Source organism: Ahaetulla prasina, chromosome 1 (genome assembly GCF_028640845.1).
Source record: "Ahaetulla prasina isolate Xishuangbanna chromosome 1, ASM2864084v1, whole genome shotgun sequence".
Taxonomy (NCBI): Eukaryota; Metazoa; Chordata; class Lepidosauria; order Squamata; family Colubridae; genus Ahaetulla; species Ahaetulla prasina.
Window position 1 is genome coordinate 142,570,762 of NC_080539.1, and position 25,700 is coordinate 142,596,461.

Below are 25,700 nucleotides of genomic sequence, written 5' to 3' on the forward strand. Positions count from 1 at the left end.
ATCTGTGGTCAGGATGGAAATCAACAAACTCAATTCTTGCTCTCGCTCTCTCTCTGTCTCCATTCCCCCCCCCCGCCGCCCTTTTATATAGAGGAAATATAGAGAAATCCTGTTCAGACATTTCTCAGGACTTAGCCAAGATACCTATTGTGGGAAATACACTGCCAGAAAACTCATAGCACCAGAAACTTCAGTAAACAGTGCCAAGAAACTCACACCAGCCATTCCCCTTTAAGAAAACCCCTGGCAGAAGCACCAGCTGAAAGAAAAACACAAAGCAGCCCTGCTAACAGAGCTGACAATAGAAACACTTAGAGCCATTAAGATAAGGGGAATCAGGCTAAAAATTACTTCCCTGGAACTTCCCTTTTCCTCTTTCCTGGCAGAATTAACCTCCAGGATAGAAAAGACAAAGCCCCAGGAACAGAAGCTGTCATTAAGGCAGAAAGACAGGATCCCGGGCAATCACTTTAACTCAGGGGTGAAATCTACTTACCTTTCCTACTGGGTCCGGAAATGCATGCACCATGCGCCATGCTTGCTTCACTCGCGCTTGTCACATGCACACGCAGACCCTCTGCGCATGTGCAAACTTTTCTGCACATGCGCAAAGGGTTAAAATAAAAGTTACTTCCTGGTTAAAATTAGGAAGGGCTGGGCGGGTGGGCGGAGTCTTGTGCTGCTGTCGCTACCGGTTCTCCGAACCACCCATCGCCAATCGCTACCGGTTCAACTGAACCAGTAGCATTTCACCCCTGCTTTAACTAGAGGCACATAAATAAACCCATCAAGTTCCAGGAGCTTCAAAGGGGAATTAAGCATATAAGGCTCAGAGTCACACTTCCAAGTCTTGCAATCTAGGAACACTCGAGCTGAGTCACTTTTGCTTCTTGCGTTCCTTCATTAAAGAACCCCATTTTCTGGCAGCTGCTTCGGAACTCATTTTTTTCCAGGGTCCATGCTATCTCCCAGCTGGGAATGAACCGGAGAAATTTCTTCTAACAATCTACTGTATTACAATCACTTTCATGTTGTGATTTCATGTTTAGATTGCAGACTTAGGAAAATGTGACAAAAATATTCAGCCTATTTTAGGCCCTTAGAGCAAGAATTTGTGAAATTCCTTCCATTAAGAAGATTTTGCAGCCAGCAATCCAGAGGAAGCCACCATCAGTTGGAAAGTTTATAGCAAAAATGAAACATTGAAGTTTCCCCCCAAACATTGAATGTGTACCAAAAGAAAATTAAACCCAATGCTTGTTTGAAATTATGTGCTAAGAAATGTATCATTTTATAACAAACTAATAGTCATAAAGAAATACATATTGGTTTACTTATTTATTTAAACAATACTATCTTATTCCACATCAAGACAACTAACAACATTACAGTCATTTCATTTCCATTTTTCATGTACTGTTTTAAAAAAATAGAAAAACCAAGATGCACCTAAAGTATAAAAAGTATCATGCCAGTAAATAGAAATAATTATACAAATATCAGTTCTAGTGAAATAGTATTGTTTCAAAATAAGATATTAACAGAATGCTGATAGAAAAAAATATTTCATACCATTTAGATGTCACTCAAAAGCATAAAATATTGCATAGTCTTGTATAACAGCCCATCGTAATTTATATGCAGAAACTGTGACTAGAACTATGTTATATTGTTATTTTTTTAATGGAAAGTTTCTACACATTATTTGCTTAAAAAAAATTGGGATGTAGAAAGTAACCATATTATCACAAAATTGTAAACCAGGATTTTTGGCTTATTATAATCATCAATGGTTCTCCTGATTCATAAATGTGAAGAACTTAGTGTAGTTTTTTTTAGTTATAGGGAACATTTTAAGGCATATTTCTAAAATATTGTATCAATATTCTCACTTAAGCTTCCTTGCAAGGACTCTGCTTTGTTAACATGGTATTAACATAATCAATATGGTTTATGGATAATACTCTACTTGTGAATATATTTTGCAAATTTGGAACATTATGAATTATAGTTTTATTGGGCATGGGATCATCCAAAATCCAACTCTTTGATGTTGGAAAGATGGTATGACTCCAGATATACAAATGGATCACCACTATCTATTTGCTCTGTTAAATGATTTGGCTTTTGATGTAATGGAAAGGCTGTCAATATTATTGGATATGATGGCTGAGAACTACCTGTAATTTATAAAGTTTGTTCGATACATATCTATGGGATCACAGACACAAATGCACTAGCAGTTTGGAGATGGCTACCTATTCTGATACTCCGGTGCCACACACCTCTCTGTTCTATGTGTCAACATTTAAACCAACAGATGTCTAATTGCCAGCTGCCTGTTAGTCACAGATTTTATTTTGGTATGTGGCTAATCTTGATGCATGTAAAACAGAAGGTGTTAACTATTGAAAGATGGCATTGTTGGATAGCGCAGATGATCCATTGCACCGAGTCAGTAGGAGCATTTTACCAAGACTTCTAGACACAGGTTTGTATAAGAGATGCCTTATTTATTCCAGCTCCCCTAAATGTATTTATAGCTAAAGCATGTGCCCAGCTCTTGCATGGCATGTAGTCTGGTCCTTGTGACAATGACTGAAGATAGAAATGATGCAATCCAAATTATTACGAAAAACCCTCCAGGTACCATGGAGCATTTCTAATGTTGCTCTCCATTCTGACATGGGTTCAATTAAGATGGAGTTGAAGATCTGGTTAATCTTCTTCCCGTATTGGTGGAAGTTTATTTTTCGCCTTAGGACTAAGCTCCTTATCGCTAGCAGATAAGATACTTCTTAGATAAATGGTACATTTATGGCTTTTTTTTAAGAGACTCTCCTGCCCTTGTAGTATGAACAAGCCAAGAGTATTCTGACACAACATATATTCTGGCCATGGAAAGCAACATGACTAGTCTGTCCTGCTCAGAAAGTTTTCCTTAGCAGGCAACCATATATTCTCAGACCAACAAGATATTTAAATTAACATCACAGTATCCAAGTTGAGGTAAGCTTCAACACTGGCTCGATTTAATATGCTAATTGGGTACTCTGGAAGGCAGATACATTTTACTGTATTGGATTGATGTTTTTATAGGAATATTAGAATCATTAGGCATAAAGTATCCAACTCATTCTGACACCTTCTATACTCAGATTCTTCTTTCTGATCAAATGGATTCTACCTTCCTGGAGTTTGCCAAATATGGTTATAATGACAGGAAGATAAAATCAAAATTTTCTAAGTCTCACATTCCTTAATATAGCAAAACTGGGTAATCCTCAAATAACTGAATAAGTACTTACTTACTTACTTACTTACTTACTTACTTACTTACTTACTTATTTATTTATTTATTTAGATTTATAGACCGCTCTTCTCCCGAAGGACTCAGGGCGGTGTACAGCAAAGGTAAAAAAGAAACAATGTACAATTAAAAGCAGATTAAAAAACTTATTATACAATTTGGCCGAAAATTAAAATGGTTAAAAAATTTAAAAACCCCAGTTTAAAACTTAAATAAAATTTAAAATTCGAAATCTAGACAATTTAAGAAAGCCCCGCGCGAACAAACAAATATGTTTTCAGTTCGCGGCGAAAGGTCCGAAGGTCAGGTATTTGGCGTAAACCAGGGGGAAGTTCATTCCAAAGAGTAGGAGCCCCCACAGAGAAGGATCTTCCCCTGGGGGCCGCCAGCCGACACTGCCTGGCGGACGGCACCCTGAGAGGTCCCTCTCTGTGTGAGCGTACGGGTCGGTGGGAGGCATAAGGTAACAGCAGGTGGTCTCGTAAGTACCCAGGCCCCAAGCCATGGAGCGCTTTAAAGGTGGTAACCAGAACCTTGAAATGCACCCGAAAGGCAACAGGAAGCCAGTGCAGTCTGCGCAGGAGAGGTGTTACATGGGAGCTACGTAAGACTCCCTCTATCACCCGCGCAGCTGCATTCTGGACCAACTGAAGCCTCCGGGTGCATCTCAAGGGGAGCCCCATGTAGAGAGCATTGCAATAATCCTGGCGAGAGGTAACGAGAGCATGAGTGACTGTGCATAGGGCATCCCGATCAAGGAAGGGGCGCAACTGGCGAACCAGGTGAACCTGGTGAAAGACTCTCCTGGAGACGGCCGCCAAATGGTCTTCAAATGACAGCCGTGCATCCAGGAGAACACCCAAGTTGCGCACTCCCTCCTTTGGGGCCAATAACTCGCCCCCAACAGTCAGCTGCGGCTGCAGCTGACTGTATCGGGGTGCCGGCATCCACAGCCACTCCGTCTTGGAGGGATTGAGCTTGAGCCTGTTCCTCCCCATCCAGACCCGTACGGCTTCCAAACACCGGGACAGTACTTCGACTTCTACAGCAGGGGTGTCAAACTGGATTTCTTTGAGGGCTGGATCGGAATTGTAGTCCTTCTACACGGGCCAGCTGGGGGAGGAGGAAGATGGGATGGTTGCCTCCTGCAGCACTGGCAGCCAAAACAGGGCATGGGGGGGGCACATGTAGCCCTCCCATGCCCCATTTTCGGCCTGGACAGCCTCCTGCAGCACTTTGCCAGCCAAAACGGCCGGCAGAGTGCTGCAGGAGACCATCCAGACCCAAAATGGAGTGCGGGGGCTGCACACAACCCCCCTATGTCCCTTTTTGGCTGCCAGAGGCACCACGGGTCAGATTTAAGCACCCCGCAGGCTGGATCCGACCCACGGGCCTTGAGTTTGCCACCCCTGGCATCTCACTTTTTGCCCATTTCTTTTAAAATCTTAGTTTTATGTCACAATGTAAGTACTGAATTCAAATGACAGCCTGCTTCCTAGTTTATAGACAGTTTATATTGGTAACAATGATGTATTATTATTCTTTCAGCTTGTATTTCCATATCTGGTCTTCCTCTTCTACTTTTAAACAGTTCATTGATTGTTTTGTTCTTTGCAGGTAGTCCTCAGGTTATGACAGCAATTGGGACTGGAATTTTCATCACTAAGAAATGCAATTGTAAAGTGCCCACATTGCTTAGCAACAGCAATTCCAGCAATCCCCATTGCTAATGTTAAGTGAGAGGATCTGATGTGACCATGATGTGGAAAGCAGCACAGGCAGGCTAGTAAATGAGAGCTAGGAATGGGCAGGCAGGTGTGGGGGGGAGTGCCATGAGTGGGTGGTACAAATATGGGCAAATGGGCGCTGCAGTTGGACATTATGGAAGGTAACCAGATGTGTGGGTGCCATAGGCGGGTGCTGGAGTGGTAACGGAAGGACGGTTTGGAGTGCCAGTGGGCAGATGTTGGGGTGGGTGCTATAGTACATAGAATAGCAGTTATTTATGAATATTTATTCCAGTTCCACAAAACGGAACTGGATTTGTAATTGTAATTTGTAATTATGCATGTTTAGAAACAAAAAAAGTGATCTTTTGAAAGAAGTTTCCATAGTAATGTATGTTTTAATTTAATCCTGCCATAAACGTCTCACTTTTTCCATAACGTAACCATTTCAAAAGAGATGGTTCCCTTAAAACTGATAAGAGCACCTAACAAATTTCTGAAGAGGATTCCAACCTAAAACAAAATAAAACAAGGAACAGCTCCTTTGGTACTCTTTTGCAACAAATGTTGCAGTCTGAATTGCACCGCATCACACAACTGTTTCCTAAACGTCAGTGAGCATGCACCCGTTTTCTTGACTAAAATAAAAATTAGCTACTGAAGTAGCAAGAGGAATATAAGAAACAGAAATAATAAAATTAAATAAGACTACTTTCACTCCATTTATAATTGACTTTTTAAATATATCCTTTCAGTCAAAGGAACTGAAGAAATTCTGGGCAGATCATTGCAAGAGGCTCAAGTGAATTGGCTCCTGAGACTTTTCGACCTGAAGTTTATAATTTTAATTTGCAACTAATTGTTCTGCATGATTAAACCAAAACAGCCAAAGGAGGAATATTAGTCTAAACACAGCCAATGACAAGTATGTAGCTATCTGAAATGTGCTTGCTTTGACATGGCACAATACGTCACTCTAAATATTCAAAACTTTCCTCCTATAAAATTTGTTACTAGATTTTTTCCATTAACCTGAGAACAAAAATTCAAACAGCGAAGCAGATGAAAATGATCACCTACAGAATAATAAATACATTATATAATTTTAGGACAAATATGTTTTCTTTACATACAGGAGTAAAATATGTTCAATATTATTAAAAAAACCACTTAAACCTGATCATTTTAGATGCTTTTGTATCAAACACTTTGAGCTTTCGCAAAGTCAGCAAAAACTGGACATGAGAATTTCAGAAAGATTTTTAAAAGCCTTTCATGTTTTTTATTCTAATATTGGAATCATGACAATTTCCCTTTGTTGTATAAAACAACAAGTATAAAATAGCATCCCTTTTCCTACTAGATACAGGATAGACAGATGCTAAATTTTATGAAATTGTATACTGGTATGTCTCCAAACGGTGACAAGAAATGTTCTCGTGCAAGTAAAATATTAATAGAATATTTTCCACATTTCAAACCACAGAGCTCAAAAACCCAATCTCAATCTCCTGTTCATCCTGTTCATCACACATCAAGTGCAAAAACTTTCAAAGTATCCAAAAGTAAGACTGAATCGTAATAATTAGACTGCAATTCAGGATCATGTCGAACAAAGGCACATATTTTATATTTTGGCAAGAACATACAAATATTCCTCATTTCCATAAAATGTACTTTTCATTGCACAGCAGCATTGCTTACTTCAGTTCATACTCATTTCATCAATAACATTTTCCATCGCTAATTGTTGTTTCACATTTCTCAAGCTGGACTGCATGTTTTTCTCCTTAACATGAAGCAAGCCATTGTACACGAAGCAGCCTGGCTAAACCAGAACTTGGAATATCCATGAACTTTTCTGGCATTTCTTAACTGGCAGTTTAGCTGAAGTGTTCTAGAAATTTGGCAAACTTATAACTGAATGAGCCTCAGTTAGTGCATTATTTATTTTGAATATATAATTACTCATATACAAGTTTAAGGTGTTTAAATAAAGACTACACTTTCTGGATTCAAAAAATTTATAAAAGTGAAGTTAACTAGCCACATAACAGGATCAAAATTTTGTTCACTTATTAAACTCATCTTTCCATAAAGAGTGTTTCACCTGCTTTTTTTACAACCTATGCTTGAGCAACTTCTTTTCAAAAATGAAAAAAACACATCTAGATTCAAATAGAGAAGAAGGTACCAGTAAAAACCAGTTTGGTTTGTAGTTTATGATGTAAGAGCTTTTGTAATAAACTAAAAAGCAGAAAACCTTATCATAAATAAATTACATTCATCTAAAATAATGCTAGAAAACCCATTCACTGCTCCATCTGAACCAGTATAAACACATACAGTGTATGTTATATGTAGGTAGATACATATTCATGGAAGAAAAATATGCTAAGCCTTCGTTATCTCCTCTGTTCTTCTCCAAAATCAGAAACATAATTTACCTTTTTGTCATAACCCCCACAACGAAATTAGATTAACAGTGTGTTGATACAATATTCAATTGATAAGACTTTATTTAGAATTTTAATATAAATTTAGGAAAGAATTTGATGCGATGTGCAAAGCAAGAGAAAAAAGCCACTGAATGAAAGTGCAGTTTTTATGCTTTAATACTGACCCAGAAACAGCCTAGTAAGCTCCCATATATCCATGTCTTTATGTAAAGTTTCCTTCCAGACTCTGTCAGTAGCATGCTGGCAGTCAAGCCGCTTAAAAATAATAAGGATGGCAATGTTTTCTGGAGACTTAGTTTGGAGTGAACACTTTTCCCAGGGAACCTATTTCTTCTTTTAGAATCTTTTGCATCGTAAAATTCTATTAGCAATCTAGGAGCAAGGAAAAAGTTTAAAAATATGATTTATTTATCATATACTTTTGGTTAAAAGCTTTTATACAATTCTCTGATTATCTCTGATAATTTATCACAAATACTTTCCTCCAAGAACCATGACTTTTGGCCTGAAATTCTTTTTTTCATACATCAGGGACTGAACCTTTTGATCTTCATCTGCAAATAGCACAAATTTTACTATGGTGTGTACTATGGATTTATTTTTAGGGCTGTACAAAGCATTCAAAGAGGTGTGATACAAAGCAATTTAGCAGATATACAGCATCTCTCTCTGAAATGTTCAAGCAGTCACAACCCCTGGAAGGAGTATCTCTGTGTAGATTTTATTAGCAATTCCAATGGACGCGTTCATGTCTTTTTGAAGCAGCTGCATAAGTCTCACAAAGGACGTGGCTGTTTTATCCTTCAAAGAGAGCCCTTCGTTCATACTGATGTGCTTTATGAAGGACCAATTCTGGATGCTCTGCACAGCTCTATTTTCCTTAAGTAGGTAAATGTAAATAATTAAAGCTGCTAAATGGACTCAAATGAAAATGACTAGAGTTTTAGCTAAGCTATATGGGTGCATTTATTGTAACAAATAAACCCAAGTTTATTTGTGACAAGTCACAACTAGCTAAATATACACAGCATTCAAGACAAAATCAATTAACTTATAGCTTATAGAGAAGGCTAGCCTACTATTGAATCCGTATGGATGTGAATATCCTTTAGTCTCAGGCAAAAAACCTTGTCAAATTTGAATCAGTATATCCACATCTATTAAAAAAAAATATTGTTTTACAGACATGGTTACACTGATTCAAACTGGACCAGGGGTTTTTTTGGCCTGTAAGTAAAGGATATTCACATCAATATTGATTCATAGTTACAATCACAAGTACAGTACAACATTAGTTTGAGTGATATTTCCCTCTCTCATAGTCATTGATCATCTTATTACCTTACTTTACTTTCCACACTCAAATTTTCCCATGTGCAATTTAGCATATAACTCATACACCACAATTCTGTAAAATGTTAAGCTAGTAACATTTATTACTAATACAAGTAATAAAGATAGTTTCTCTTTATTTCTTAAAAAAAATCAAATGCTATAGATACAGAGCCCGGCTTTTTACCACTTACTTGTCCTTGACTTCAAAACGGTCATGAAGCCATCTTCTCATAAACATTTGTTCTTCTGGAATATCTTTTAGTTCAATTCTTTCAATATGGATGTGAATTCTTGGACACTCCTTACAAAGAAAGTCTAAAATCCAGAAGGACATTATAAATACTTTTGTTATAATATGATTAATTTCATTTCAATTTTATTTGTAAAATTAAAGGCTAACTTATTTATTTAACAATCTTTAAAACTGATCCAAGTTTCAAATCTGGATTTTAGACTGTGATTTTAAACTGGTTTTTTAAGCCACCCTAGCAAATCTTTTATTCTAAAAGGCTGCATGTATTTCTTTCAAAATAAATTTTAAAAATTGTATAACAAGATCTATGAGTTTTTAGAATATGTTTAAATATATTAATTGCTAACATTTCATATTAAACATTGAAAATATATAGGAAAAATAATTCCTCACATTCCCTTGTGACTTTTTACAGTATTGCAAATGCTCAGAGGCCTCATTAAATGGAAATGATAAAATAGATTGTTAGTTTAATTTAGTTTGGATGAAGATAACGAACAAAAACAATATGAAATATATTTTTTCTTGAACGATACAAAAGAATATAATAATTTCTTACACTTTTATCATTAAATGAATGGGATGAATGCATCCTATTTTATTTTTTACCTGCATATACTGGTATGAAATGAAAGCATTTATGTCTTGTTTCCAATAAATTCCTAGATTCCCCTTTCAAAAAAATGTACCTATTTTTAGAACATTATTCTTAAGATTACGATGAAAGAAACCCAATACAAAAATGACAATTTTTCTATAAAAGTTAAATACAAAGTTATGTTTACCGAGAATTAAGTATGTGCCGAAGCCTTATTTTCTAAAAACTGTAGACATGAATAAATGTTTTTTTTTTAAAAAGCCATTATTAATAAAAACAATAAAACAGGATACAATGCTATCCTAAGATCACATTGAAAACTAAAGAAAATAACATTTTCTGAGGGAAAAATGGCAGGTATACATATACACACACATAGAACACTTCATTGCATGCTTCTTAAGATCAGAAATCCATTCCCCATCTTCCCTCAACACACTCAGAACAGGCATGGCTATTACTTGATGTGCTGCTCTGGGCATTATTCAGTCATAACACAAGACTTCATTGTCCATAAGGTTTGGTTAAGGAGGGACATTTAACTTGGGTAGGCCCACAGCAAATATGCAACTCTCCAGTTTTCTATTGCAACTTTCCTGCCCCAGTACTCTGAAGTCCCCCTTCCAAAGTTGGTGGCAAATCCCCAATTATTAAGGATAAATATGGGTGCTTATGTAAGAGATATAAACACAGAAAAGTTCAACACAGTGAAATAGGAAACGAATGGACTAACTTTGACATATTAAGTATCAGCAAATTCAAATGGATAGAAATGGAACGCTTTCAGGAGATCCTACACTGTACTATTCAGGACATGAAAAACAAAGACGGAAGAGCAGCATTTTCACAGTCAGAAATAATAAAATAAGAACCATACTTGGCGATGTATCGTCTGTTATACAATGCAATTACAGACCAATTACATCAATTAGATTTTGCAAATAATGCTTTAATCTATCAATGTATTTTTTTTAAAAATTTGAATTTATATCCCGCCCTTCTCCGAAGACTCAAGGCGGCTTACACTATGTCAAGCAATAGTCTTCATCCATTTGTATATTATATACAAAGTCAACTTATTGCCCCCCCAACAATCTGGGTCCTCATTTTACCTACCTTATAAAGGATGGAAGGCTGAGTCAACCTTGGGCCTGGTGGGACTTGAACTTGCAGTAATTGCAAGCAGCTGTGTTAATAATAACAGACAGACTTAGTCTGCTGAGCCACCAGAGGCCCTTATTATTTTGATTATTTTAGCTTGTGCGCCAACCACTGATACGGAAGAAGAGAATGTTTGTCAGTTTAATGGTCACATTAAATTTGAAATGGGTAGAACATTAAATCTGAAATTGAAATTGATGTGCAGCTTGTCATTGGAGACTGGAATGCCAATGTTAGAAATATCAAGGAGGAAAATGTACTTGGACTCTCTGGGCAGAGGGAAGCAGAATGGTTTGGGGAAGAATCATCAATAATGTGTGTTGTGCTGATAACATTATACTCTGCGTGCTGAGATTGCCAATGAACTGCAAGCTCTAACAGTGAAATCAAGCAGCCTGATGACAACAAGGGAATAAGACTACATATAAAGACCAAACTAATGACAATAGGTATAGCATCAGGCTTAGAACTACAAAACAAGATAGTGAAGTGGTAGATGGCTTTTGGATCGACTATCACTAATAAAGGAAGTAGCAATAAAGAAATATGCCACAGACAAGACTTGGTTGAACAGAAATGAAAACTTGTAAAATACATTCAGATGTCAAAGATTAAAGGTGTGCAGATAATGATTTTCTCTGCAATACTCTATGGAGGTGAAAGTTGGATTTTGAAGAAGCAGGATAGAAACAGCATTGATACTTTTCATATCTGATGGTGGAGTGGGCTCCTGAGAATACTATGAATGGCCCAGAAAACAAACAAATGGATCACAGAACAAATCTAACTCAAGGCAAAAATGACCAGGTTCAAATCATCCCATTTGGGACACATTTTTGGAAGAATTAACTCTCGGGAGGAGACTCTAATGCTGGGGAAGGTGTAAGGAGAGGGAAAAAGAAGATAAGCAGCAATAAGATGGGCGGACTCAATTACAGCAGCGATGGGTACATGGGGGGAAAACATGGAGAATACCCATCCATGTGTTCACTAAGTGTTGACACTGACCTATTGACACATAATCAATGAGTATGCCAGGTTTGTGTGGATGAAATGTTCTAGTTTTTATTTCTTCCCTTCCCCTCCTTAAATCCATTTGAAACACATCAATAAATGAAACTAGATGTAAAGGGACGATAAAGTCAAAGATAGTAAAAAAGAAGGGAAAAAGGGAATGTATAAAGCAGAAAGCTGAAGGAATGAAACTGTCATGTAAAAAGAAAACACAGATTATGTGTTTATGTCGTAATAAAACAAAAAAAAATGTTTTTTTTAAAAAAAAAGTAAACTGCTGTTCTTAATGTAACTATATCCTAACAAAATATAAATGATATTTTATACCAGTAATTAAGATATAAAAACATATATATAACAAAAAGAACAAAGAACTCTCCTCCCCAGTTTAAAATCCAGTGCCGCAACAAATCAAGTTAAATGCTAGCTTATGTAAACAAATGTATTAGCCAGCCAGTAGAAAGAGAACCTAAAATAGAAATATTGGAAATGAAATTAATTGGAAATTTAGAAGTCAAACAAAAACCTGAGCCCAACCATATATCATTTGGAGCACAGAAAAAGTTCAAGTTGAATGTTCTAGAAATTCCATGAAGGATGTGGATTCTCCCAGTATGAATCAGGCAAGAGAAGGCTTTTTAAAAGTAATTCAATAACACCTACTGACCGATCATGGTTGGTGCCACTTTCCTTTGTCCTTTATGGTCTGTAGTACCTTCGAAGGCTATTGTAATATCATAAACAGCATCTAAGTAGCTCTTCATTGAATCAATAGCAACGTGAATGGCCTTCACCCGTGGAGTAAGGACATGTTTCAGTACTGCAAGACCTAACCAAGAGGAAAGGCAGAGAGAAAAAGATTTAGTAGGTTGCCCAGGAAAATGGTAACATCTCTAGATCCTGCAGGTGACATCTATAAAACCAGCCATTGATTCTGATTTTGTAATAATAACAACAACAACAACAACAACAACAACAACAACAACAACAACAACAGAGTTGGAAGGGACCTTGGAGGTCTTCTAGTCCAACCCCCTGCCCAGGCAGGAAACCCTACACCATTTCAGACAAATGGTTATCCAACATTTTCTTAAAAATTTCCAGTGTTGGAGCATTTACAACTTCTGCAGGCAAGTTGTTCCACTGATTAATTGTTCTAACTGTCAGGAAATTTCTCCTTAGTTCTAAGTTGCTTCTCTCCTTGATTAGTTTCCACCCATTGCTTCTTGTTCTACCCTCAGGTGCTTTGGAGAATAGTTTGACTCCCTCTTCTTTGTGGCAACCCCTGAGATATTGGAACACTGCTATCATGTCTCCCCTAGTCCTTCTTTTCATTAAACTAGGCATACCGAGTTCCTGCAACCGTTCTTCATATGTTTTAGCCTCCAGTCCCCTAATCATCTTTGTTGCTCTTCTCTGCACTCTTTCTAGGGTCTCAACATCTTATTTACATCGTGGCGACCAAAACTGAATGCAATATTCCAAGTATGGCCTTACCAAGGCATTATAAAGTGGTATTAACACTTCACGTGATCTTGATTCTATCCCTCTGTTTATGCAGCCCAGAACTGTGTTGGCTTTTTTGGCAGCTGCTGCACACTGCTGGCTCATATCCAAATGGTTGTCCACAAGGACTCCAAGATCCCTCTCACAGTTATTACTATTGAGCAAGGTACCACATATCCAGTACCTGTGCATTTTGTTTTTTTGGCCTAAATATAAAACCTTACTTTTTTCACTAGATCCAAACTAGTGTTTTTATTCTTCCTTCTTATCTTTGAGGAGAATGATCACACATCTACCCAGTATCACGGATCAATTCAGTGAATCATAGGGCTTCTTCTAAAATGCATGTAAGTTCATGGCATTCACAGTGGTCCATTAAGCCTCCATATCCCTCTAAAACTGCTCCAACTGGTACAGAATGCGGCCGCGCGGGGGGTTGAGGGAGCTCCTTGTAGCTCCCATGTAACACCTCTCCTGCGCAGGCTGCATTGGTTGCCGGTGGTCTTCCGGGTGCGCTTCAAGGTGTTGGTTATCACCTTTAAAGCGCTCCATGGCATTGGACCGGGATATTTACAGGACCGCCTGCTGCCGACAGTTACCTCTCATTGTCCGATATGTCCAGTGCGCGCCCACAGGGAGGGTCTTCTTAGGGTGCCGTCAGCTAGTCAATGTCGGCTGGCGGCCCCCAGGGGAAGGGCGTTCTCTGTGGGGGCCCCGGCTTTATGGAATGAGCTGCCGGTCGGACTCCGTCTCCTCCCTGATCTCCGGACCTTTAAGCGCGAGCTCAAGACTTTCTTTTTTCACCAAGCGGGGCTGGCCTGATTGATTTTAGTATGGGGGTTTTAGTGGGTTTTAATAGGGTTTTTACCAAAGTTTTAGTTTTGATAAATTTTAGCTAATATTTTAAGTTACAGCGATTGAATCAGTTTTTTAAATTTGAAAGTGTATTTTAAATTTGTTGGGTTTTTTGTCGTTTTATTGGCTGTACACCGCCCTGAGTCTTCGGAGAAGGGCGGTATAAAAATACGAATAAATAAATAAATAAATAAATAAATAAATAAATAAATAAAACAAACAGGGGTCTCCAACTTTGGTCCCTTTAAGACTTGTGGACTTCGACTCCTAGAGTTCCTTAGCCAGCTTTGCTGGCTGAGGGACTCTGGGATTTGAAGTCCACAAGTCTTAAAGGGACCAAGGCTGGAGACCCCTGCTCTAAAACACACATTTAATTTGCAGAGAAGATATCCAAATGTTCTCTGATCACTGAACAAAAAGAGCTGTTGTGGCAAAAATATTCTTCAATAACCAATCATGACAATTGTTTTCCTCATCATGGAACACAAACTATGCATCCAAAGTCTCCAATCTGAACATAATCCTCCTTTGTGGGGTGCCACAGTGGTCGGTTCTCTTGCCTCTCCTGTTCAACATCTACATGAAGCCGCTGGGTGAGGTCATCAGTGGTTTTGGGGTGAGTTATCAACTGTACGCGGATAACACCCAGCTGTACATTTCCACCCCTGACCACCCCAATGAAGCTGTCGAAGTGGTGTCTTGGTGTTTGGAGGCTGTGCGGGTCTGGATGGGGAGAAACAGGCTCAAGCTCAACCCCTCCAAGACTGAGTGGCTGTGGATGCCGGCATCCCAGTACAGCCAGCTGCAACTGCGGCTGACTGTTGGGGGCGAATCATTGGCCCCAATGGAGAGGGTGCGCAATCTGGGTGTTCTCCTGGATGGACGGTTGTCTTTTGAAGATCATTTGGCAGCCGTCTCCAGGAGAGCTTTTTACCAGGTCCGCCTGGTCCGCCAGTTGCGCCCCTTTCTAGACCGGGATGCCTTATGCACGGTCACTCACGCCCTCATCACTTCTCGCCTGGACTACTGCAATGCTCTCTACATGGGGCTCCCCTTGAGGTGCACCCGGAGACTTCAGTTGGTCCAGAATGCAGCTGCGCGGGTAATAGAGGGAGCCACTCGTGCTCCCATATAACACCGATCCTGCGCAGGCTGCATTGGCTACCTGTGGTTTTCCGGGTGCACTTCAAGGTGCACCACCTTTAAAGCGCTCCATGGCATAGGACCGGGATATCTTCGGGACCGCCTTCTGTTACCACATGCCTCCCACCGACCGGTACGCTCCCATAGAGAGGGTCTTCTCAGGGTGCCGTCACCCAAACAGTGTAGGCTGGCGACCCCCAGCGGGAGAGCCTTCTCTGTGGGGGCACCTACCCTCTGGAATGAGCTTCCCCCAGGACTTCGACAACTTCTTGACCTCCGGACCTTTCGCCGCAAGCTGAAGACATATTTGTTCTTCCGAGCAGGACTGGCTTAATAGGGTTTTTTATTGGATTTTACTGGGGTTATTTTACATTATGTATTTTATTTTAAATTTAGGCCATATTGAATAAGTTTTTTAATAGTGTTTTTATTGTAATATATTGTATTGTTTTATCTGGCTGTTCACCGCCCTGAGTCCTTCGGGAGAAGGGCGGTATAAAAATTAAATAATAATAATAATAATAATAATAATAATAATAATAATTATTATTATTATTATTATCATCATCATCATCATCATCATCATCATCATCATCATCATCATTATAAATAAGTGGATGTGAATGCAATTTAGTTACAAATTTGCACGCTTGCAAAACTGCAAAAGAATATAAAATATTGTCAGGTGTTGCATCCATGGCACATAAAATTAATTTTAAATCAACTTTATCAACTCCAAGACTTGGAAAAAAATATTAATGGGTTCTTCAAACCCTAACATGTTTCTTATATATCCTTTTATAAACTTTTAGACATTTTATATTTATTTATTTTATTTTATTTGGAACATTTATACTGCCACCTACTCACTCACGGCACCTTATAGGAAATACAATCTTATATCAATCTTAACCAGTAAATTGTAACTCAACTCAGTAATTCTTTCAGTCTTTGCTTCCAGAACTTTTGTTTATGCTCCAGAGGGCTATTTTTAACACTCTACCTTGCTTTGATCATTCAGTCATTACACCAGTGTCCTGATTGGGTATTAGAATTGTCTCTCAAAATGGCAATGCAGGGCACCTCCTCCCAGCTGAAATTCTGGAAGGCTTGGAAAGAGATCAGCAGAGTAAATTGGAAAGGCTCTCACAGTCTTAGGCCAAAGAAATTTTCCAACTGTTAGAGTGATAGGTTTAGGTCTTGATTAGTGCAGTTAATGAATCCTATGAAATGGTCTCATTATTCAAATTCACACTGCTAAAAGTTATATTGCTACAGAAAATATAGTAACTGGTTTTAACTTGATAGAAATAAGCAATGCCATTGATCAATGCTATCAGACTCAGGGCAATTGCACTACCCCTATCATAAGTTGGGCTTTTAAAAACATTTGGGAAGAGTGGTAGATCTGACTACTCATCCCCCACCCACCCCCAAAATCCTGGCTCTAACAGCTTATTATATGCCATATGATGGTGGATTTCCTGTAAAGCATTTGTAATATATTTGTTTCACTTTATCTTCAGATGCTGCTTTATAGTACCAAAGTGGGAGAAAACTAGTTTAAATAAATGGAAGTCTGTCATGCTTGTCTCTTCATCTCAAATCCACTTTGTTTCTCTTACCTTCCTTATCAGCATATGCCTGACTATCTGCAATGACTTTGGGCCGCTCTGGACTGTAACGTGTTCCTTCTGGAAAAATCACAAGGTACATCTGTGGAATTAAATATATATAAATGTGTGTGTGTGTGTGTACAAACAGTTTTATTAAGTTAAACAGTTCAGTCTCAAGACTGAGAACTGAATTACAAGCAAATTGTAAGACTGAGCTTCAATGAGGTTGCTCCAGTCAAAAGTCTCTGTTTTCTTCCAACCCTGCATCATAACACAATTACTTTGTGCCTTTATCAGTTCTAACAAATGTAATTTGTGAAAGAATGCAGAGCTCACCCAGGCTTGCTGTGCTAAAGCAAAACTCAATTCATTTAACATTAGCATCCCATAATGAATTATTTGGACAATAAGACTAAATTGAAACTATTTTCTTTTTTTTCTTTAATGTCTTTCTTATTCTCTTTGCTGTTTAATAACACAAATACACTAATACAATTATGCATTAGTCATTAGGTTAATTTTTATGAATATAAACTTACATTAATATTTTTCCACTATAGGTAGTCCTTGACTTACAACTGTTTGTTTAGTGATGGTTCAGAGTTAAATCTCCTCAGAGACTCCTCTACAGATCACCCTTGAAGCTGCAATCAGCATAACGTCCTCACAGTCACATGATCACAATTGGCTCACATTTATGACAGTTGCAGCATCTTGCGATTTGTGACAACTGGGGAAGCTGGATTTGCTTAACAAACCATGAGATTGACATAAACGCCATGCGATTCACTTAATGGCAGTAAAATGGTCATAAAAATTGGGTCTGATCACGTGATGACTTGCTTAAAGACTGCAACATTTAGAGGCCAAAATTTTGGTCTCAACTATGGTTGTAAGTCAAGGACTACCTATCCTGTTGCTTAGGGTTGTTTAAAAGAGATATATACGACCCCTCAACAGAATTAACAGGCTGTTTCTAAAAATGAGTTTCTTCAGCCTAATTATGCTATGTAAACAGTTTTACATCTTAATGCCAGGACTTTTCCTGGAAGGTGCATATGTTTATCCTTCCAGTAATCAAACGAAGAGAACTGCTTAAAGCAGCTCCCTCACTTCCTAGAAAGAAAGCATAAACCAGCATCCAATTGTGGAAAAATGAATTGACTCCTGACTTTTTACTTTTGTGTCACCTGATATCACAAACATAAGGAGAGAGGGGGGAGGGAGGGAGGGAGATGTGGGGGGAGAGAGAGAACTTGTATACTGTACAAAGTGGAAATAGAGAAGCTTACTGGAGTTTTTGCTTTCATCTGGATATGCAACTTGTTCCTCATTTTCTTTTCATTAAATCTGGCCCTTCGTTTCACATACACTCCACCATGCTAGTATATAAACAAATTGAATATGTTTGTAGCTCTTAATAATACATGAAACAGTAGTTTGATACTCCGGAATAAAAAAAGTAATGTACCAGCATTTTCCCCGCTGAAGGGTAAGCAGCTTTCTACGCCCTTAAATTTGCTTTTGCAATGTTAGGAACATGCAGATGTTTTTGCTTTTATTTTATATTTTTCTATTCAAAAAACAGAAAAAAATTTATATTTTTCTATTCAAAAAACAGAAAAAATACAGTTTTTTTCCCATAAGAGTTGATTCTATATGGATGCTAGATAGAAGAAAGTATCTCTAAGTGTGGGAATCTGAACTATGATTATTACTATGCCAAAGCTCCAAAGTATTAGGACGATTATATTAAGCAGTGAAAAATTCATAGAGGTCCAGAATCCACCTATTTCTTTTGCCTCAAAAGTGAGACTCCAGCCAAATTTTAAATTCTTATCTAGATAATACAATGGAGGCTAGTGACAAGGCGTTACCTGTGTCAGACTTTAATGAAATAAATGCATTTAGATAGATTTCTTACATGGGAATCCTAATTGTGTTTGGTTCAGTGGCTACTTAGGCTGTAAAGGATGGCAACTTGCCTGACTAAAATGAATGTTATGTGGTTTACTTCTAAATCAAAGTAAATCTAATTAGGACTGAAATATTTAACACTTTTCAGAGCATTAGCCAAGATACTCTCTTGCAGCACAATGAAAGTACTGTAGCAACTTTAGCCATTTATTATGGCAAAAATATTCACATTAAGGTGAATTTCAAATAACAAGGGAGGATGGATTAGTAGGGGAGCAAACTCTGCTTGATTGGGAATAGCCTGAATCAGATCGAAATACATTTCTTTTGTAGCATACAAACAAAATCAATTAACTTTGTAAGTGAAAAGGTCTTCTATTGCTTTTCCTTCAAAATATGCAATGGTAATTCATTGTTAAGATAGCATTAATATATGATTTATTTATAGTTCTTATGCTCTATGCTTCAAGAAAGAATGTGAGAAATCCTTTACTGGGATGATATTTTACTGAAATCAATGGGATTTGCTTCCAAATATTTGCAGAATCAATTGTATCAAAAAAATAAGCAGTAACTTCTAGCTACTTTACATTAAGCTTTTCTGTGAGATAGGTGGCTATATGAGAAATAAAGAACCACATTGTTTTTAATATTTTTTCTCAGCTAGCTTGCTATTAATAAATGTAATTGTTTTTGTTATACGCCACCTACAGTCACTTTTCTGTGAAATGGGCAGCTATATATATATATGATAAAAAAATAAAAATACAGAAACAAAGTTAAGATTTACCTGAGAAAAATACCACCCGTACAAAGGAAGCCATTTTAATCTGTCTTTCAAAACGTATCGAATATGTCCAAGAGCATTTTGCCTGATGGCCAACATATCTGCTATAATCCAATCAACTGCAAACCCAGAACACAAATATTTATAAATATAATACATCCCTGGAATACGCAATGCCAATTCTCTTTCCAGAAAAAAAATGCTGCTAAAGATCATGAATTGAGCTTTTCAGTTACAAAGTAAAATAAACTCTTTCCACAATTCTATACCTTCTCTTTTTAGGTTTTGAACTTTCTATTTTCCATTTATTTCTTAATTGTCAATAGAAAAGTTTTAAATGAATATGATGCTATTTAATTCACTTGGCTAGGACTACCAACTCATTTTAATATAATTCAGAACAAGATCGATATAGACTGTCATTTTACAAACTGTGCTCTTAAAAGCTGAATTAGAAAAAAGAAAACTTGTGGGATATAAAGTAGTTTATCAATGAAGCTAATAACAAATAGGAAACTTTTGTGACAAAATCCAGCAATAGTTTTTCAGTGGAAGAAAGTGATTCCACTCTCAGAAGATGGCAACCAAACTCATCTCTCTTATCTGATTCCCGCATCTGCTTGAACCATTTTATGGTACTCTACCAAGTCACCATCTTTTAAAGTAATTTTTCGATATAGACAGGGAATTATAAAGAGCAGGGAGGAAATGGAGAAAATTAGATATCTCATCTTGCAGGAGTACCAAAGGAAAGGTATGAGCCTGAATTTGCCAAGAATTTTAAAAGCTTCACTGTATGTAGAAAATTTGTTATTTTAAATCAGGCTTCTAACATATCATACAAAAAAATCAAGCTTCTACCAACTCTTACACATGAAGTAAATTAGTCCATAACCCAAATATTCAATTATAGATATTTTAATCTGAATTTTAGTTCTACATGCAGATAGTCCTCGCTTAATGACTGTTTGAAATTATGAACGCCTCAGAAAAGGTGGTCATGTGATCACAATCTGGGTTCTTGGCAACCTGTTCGCCCTTATGACTGGTTGTCAAACACCCTGCAATCATGTGATCATCCCTTGCCATCTTTCCTGTTAGCCTCCACAGAAAGTGAATGGGGAAGCTGGCAAGAAGGTTACATAGTGCTAACATCTCATCCTTGGGGGCTGGTTCTGCTGTTTTATGCCTTCTTGGCTCTGCAGAGGCAGGAAAGGAGAATGGCCACCTTCATGTCTGCTTGAACCTCAGCAACTGAAATCCAAGAATATATGAAGCCAAAATCCCTCCACAAGCACAGAGAGGGGCTTCATTCACTTAACAACCCCTGAGATTGTTTAACGACTGCAACAGGGAATGGTGGGATTGCGGTTGTCAGTGAAGCAGTCACATGGGCATCTCATCTCAACAGATAAAACTCAAGTCCCAATTACAGTTTTTAAGGGAAGACTACTGTACTTCTACTTCATTCATTTTAATTGTTAACATTACAAAAAATGCCTTATAGAGAAACCAGCAATATACAAACCTGTACTTTGATGATTTGATATACATACCACATTCTCTTTATTTTTTGGCAAATCACCATACAGAATTATCTAGGAAGGGAGAAAAAGTATTTAGTTAGCCTCATTATATAAAAATAAATTTAAAATCAAATCTCAAATTTTGTTTCTTCTTTTAAAGATGAATAATGTTAATTATTCTTAAGACACAAGAGTCTAACTAGACCAAGTACTGTAACTGGCTTTTTGACTATCATATATTCCAAATCCTTTGTCCTCCTCCCCCCCACCAAACCTACCTTAAGGATAGGTTCGTTTTGTTGTTGTTTCCAGTGAGATTGTTCTTTGTAACGGTAGCATATATGAGCATGTTCACATCATATGCTGTAGTTTGCATCTCAGTATATTATGCAAATCCAGGAAGATTCTAACATATGTAGCAACTGAGATACAATTTCATTACCATGGCAATTAATTAAATTCATTTAAACAAGTACGACTTGCACCAACAGAGCACGCAAGCTGTTTTTAGAGATAAGTAGTTCATACTACTTCATAATTTAAGTGGGGTTACATCATAATCAAGAAACAATACTTTTCAATGTATGGGGGAAAATGTAAAAAACAGAACGCTTTCCTATACTTCTTACAAGTATATGCAATGTATTTGTGTGCTCAAAGGATTACTATATTTTGTTTTTTGATAAACAAGAGTAATTTCAGTCATATAATTCCTCACCTAAAATTTGAAATCATTGCAATCCAAACACATAACAAACTATCATGAATCAGCATCACTTGTGTATGTAGCTTTAAGCATCTTACACTGCATCTCTGCAATAATTGAATATTTGTTGACAACTGAGAATTGTAATTTGATGAAATTAAAATTATTCATTAAAACTACAATGGAGTCTGTGAGAATGGAAGAATGGAAAGTATACTATAATCAAAAGTTGTAGCTCCTCTCCAGCAGCTGCTTGCAACAGTTATGCAGACAAGAAACTTAAAGGGGCAGTTAAAAGCAAGTTAAACATGTTGCTGATACTGTGTAACGCAAAATTATTTTAATTAATCATATACAAATTAAAAATTTAATGCAGTTTAATTCAGGTGATTCAGCATATCTATTTACTCTGAAAAAATGGGGAGAAACTTTTAAAATCATTTGAGGGGAAAACCCCTCTACATTTAGCTTCATTAAAGAAAGTCCCTGTCTCTAAAAATGATTTGGGGGGCCAGTTCTATTACAGTTATATCAAAATGCAAGCAAAAATAATAGTAGTTTGAGTGGAGTAGCATTCTTCAGAATGATACTCTGGTAATTCAGGCATCAGCTCAACCGGATTGTTGTCAGAAAAACTGTAGGAACAAGTGTTGAGTTTACTATATGAAATGTGAAATATTTCCCAATCTAACAAAAATAGATATATTCTAAGGTTCAACTTCCAAATCTGCATGCACACCACCTACCGGGCAGCTCTAACTATTAGATCATTTCAGAGAAATCCAATGAGACGGTGGTGGTATTGTGGGAATAAAGCTCGACTCCATGCAGGTTTTATAGCTCACTCACTTCTGATCTATTGTCTCTTTTCTGGGCAATGAAAATAGTGAACAATGTTCAGACAGAAAGGCAAGTCAGTCCTTCCTCTGTGGTGCATCGGTGATATTTGGGCCTTAGTTTTATGCTACACAGAAAAAATGGCAGGAAGCAGCAGCTACTGTATTTGCTATCTTGCACAGACACCCTCCCTCCCTTTAGATTAGATTAGAATAACAGAGTTGGAAGGGACCTTGGAGGTCTTCTAGTCCAACCCCCTGCTCAGGCAGGAAACTCTACACCAGTAGTCTCCAACCTTGGCAACTTTAAGACTTGTGCACTTCAACTCCCAGAGTTCCTCAGCCAGCAAAGACTTAAAGTTGCCAAAGTTGAAGATCCCTGCTCTACACCACTTCTGACAAATGGTTATCCAATATCTTCTTAAAAACTTCCAGTGATGGAGCATTCACAACTTCTGGAAGCAAGTTGTTCCACTGATTTTGTTTGTTATGTCTGGAAATTTCTCCTTAGTTCTAAGTTGCTTCTCTCCTTGATCAGTTTCCACCCACTGCTTCTTGTCCTACCCTCAGGTGCTTTGGAGAATAGTTTGACTATTCAAACTGCTTCTTTGTGGCAGCCCCTGAGATATTGGAACACTGCTATCATGTCTCCTCTAGTCCTTCTTTTCATTAAACTAGACATACCCAGTTCCTGCAACCGTTCTTCATACGTTTTAGCCTCCAGTCCCCTAATCATCTTTGTTGCTCTTCTCTGCACTCTTCTCTTGGGGGGGGGAGGGGGTAGGTTAGAGGGCAGAGCGGGAGAAGGGAGTCCCCCAACCTCAGCGCAGCCCGCGAGCCGCCCTCCCTCACCTGCACGCCGGTGTAATTCTCGAAGAAGAAGAGCACCATGCTCTGGTAGATGGTGTAGAGCCGGTCGTCCACCTGGTGGTAGAAGCGGGCGGGCAGCAGGGCCGAGAACAGCCGCCAGGCCCCCCAGGCCAGGATGTAGGTGGGCGCGGTGCCCAGCATGACGGCGGCGGGCAGCACGTAGCGCATGGAGTAAGTGTGCAGCAGCACCGACAGCAGCATCTTCTCTCCTCCGCCCGGGGCGCGATTCGGCTTCTGCTCCCGTCGCCCGTCGCCGCTGCGCTCAAGCGCCTCCGCGCCTTCTCACGACCGGGGGCTCCGGCTGCAGCCGAGGGAGAAGAGGAGGAGGAGGGAAAGGAAGAGGACGGCCTCAGCTGTCGGCCGCATGGCCCTCCGCAGCCCAGGCGGAAGCAGCATGGGCGGGCAAGGGGTGAGGCAGCCGGGCGGAGCTCACACAAGCCCTCGCCCTCAATCAGCCGCCGCCGCCGTCATCGCCCCCCTTTTTCTCCCGTCCGGCGCCGGGGAGGGCAAGGGGGAAGCGGCGCTTGCCGCCAGCCAACTCCGCCTCGGTCGTCGGGAGCCGCCGTGGAGGCTTCCGGCCCTTTCTCCGCCTTGGATCTGAACGCCTCCCTTGGGGAGGGTTGTTGTTTTGGAAAGGCGCCGAATAACCGCCGGGGAAGGGAAGTAGCGGCGGCGGCGGCAGGCGGGAAGCTGAGCCGCAAAACTCGGAGTTAGGCGACTTGGAGTCACCCGTCCTAGCTCAGGGAGTAGCAGTAGCCACCAAAGTGAGGGCAAAGGAGAGAGTAAAATTGTGACTAAAAGCAGAAGCTGAAGGACGACGGGTGGGAGAATAAGGGTTGCAGAGCTTCATCCGGCTCTGCTCCCTGCTCCGCTTTTCCAATCTTAATTTGCCCTTTGGATGTAAGGGGCGTGCATAAGTGCACCCGCGTGCCTACCGTCCCTGCCCTAATATTCCATTTTTACTTAACTCTTTTCAGGTATCCAAATTATGTTTATACTTTTACCTGTTATCTTCTATATGATTGACAAAATAAATAAATAAAATAAAAAATAAAATGTTGATAGGTCTTGCTGCCGTTGGAGAAATGGAAATGAAACAGAAAATCTGGCAAACTTTGAGGGCAAAGAGAATTAAGAGACTTGGTTTAAGGCACCGATAGAATCCGGGAGATTTTTTAGGCACCAGCCAGCTGGGTGATCTTAGACCAGTCGGTCTCTCTCAGCCCTAGGAAGGAGACAATGGCCAGACACTTCCATAACCTTATAGGAAGGTTTAATATACAGGCTATATATAGTTATACATAATATACAGTTTTCATGTTTAATTTGTATGCCTGTGAGTGAGTTGGGTGGCTTCTAAATTTGGGGTGTGTTTGTGTAAAATATCTTGGGAGCTGGCACCATGGCAGATGGTAGATCTAAACTTGTCCCTCCTAGGGATTAGTTCAACATCCCATTGCCTCTTAAAACAATTTTAGCTCAAAGCCCTCAATTTTAGCTCAAAGCCCTCAAAAGCAATATGCCATCAAGGTGGTGTTGACTTTAATGACAACACAGACAGATTTTCTCCTTGACAATCTGTCAGCATCTTGGTCTTTCTGATCGTCCAATGGTACACCCATCACCACTTGTCTCCTAACATTCCCAGCATTGGAAAAGACCTAAAGAATGAGGTCTTCACATGTTGTATCTGTTAAGTTCAGGAAGTAACGAGGCTGGAGACCAGGGTAGTGACAACAGCTCTTTAATATAGGGTGAACCCAGCAACCTGGCTGGGGAAAAACCTCTCCTTATATACTGTTTAACCGGCGGCTTCAACCAATCAGCAACGTGCTTGTTTCCCGCCAAAACATTTAAAGATACATAACAGTATCCAAAAGATTATAATTTGAGCCTGACCATTTGGTCATGGGTCAAGTGAGAACTATGGGTTTATTTGCTCAGTGATTCATTTTTTATTTTCTTGGCCAGCTATGGTATTTCCAGGAGCCTTCTACAACACTTGAAGTTCAATACCTTTAATATTTTTCCTATCCTATTTCGTCAAAGTTCAGTTTTTACTTCCATTGACTATCACAAAA

The 25,700-nt window shown here is 38.8% G+C and overlaps 1 protein-coding gene across 1 annotated transcript; it reads right to left on the reverse strand.

Moving 5' to 3' along the window:
• Nucleotides 1–6,640: 6,640 nt before the first annotated feature.
• On the reverse strand, nucleotides 6,641–24,455 carry LOC131195383 (1-acyl-sn-glycerol-3-phosphate acyltransferase epsilon-like). Its single transcript, XM_058177233.1, has 8 exons — nucleotides 23,602–24,455; nucleotides 21,210–21,279; nucleotides 19,685–19,800; nucleotides 18,270–18,359; nucleotides 16,987–17,077; nucleotides 12,525–12,686; nucleotides 9,023–9,146; nucleotides 6,641–7,868 (listed from the first exon to the last, which is right to left on the reverse strand). The coding sequence occupies exons 1-8, from the start codon at nucleotides 23,818–23,820 to the stop codon at nucleotides 7,643–7,645; spliced, it is 1,098 nt and encodes a 365-aa protein (XP_058033216.1). The 5' UTR covers nucleotides 23,821–24,455; the 3' UTR covers nucleotides 6,641–7,642.
• Nucleotides 24,456–25,700: the final 1,245 nt, after the last annotated feature.

Coding starts and splice junctions, on each gene's coding strand:
- LOC131195383 (XM_058177233.1), bottom strand. CDS start 23,820: ATGCTGCTGTCGGTGCTGCTGCACACTTACTCCATGCGCTACGTGCTG. Junction 21,280..23,601: donor AGAATTACACCGGCGTGCAG/GTGAGGGAGGGC, acceptor CTCCCTTCCTAG/ATAATTCTGTATGGTGATTT. Junction 19,801..21,209: donor ATCAAATCATCAAAGTACAG/GTTTGTATATTG, acceptor CTGGGTTTGCAG/TTGATTGGATTATAGCAGAT.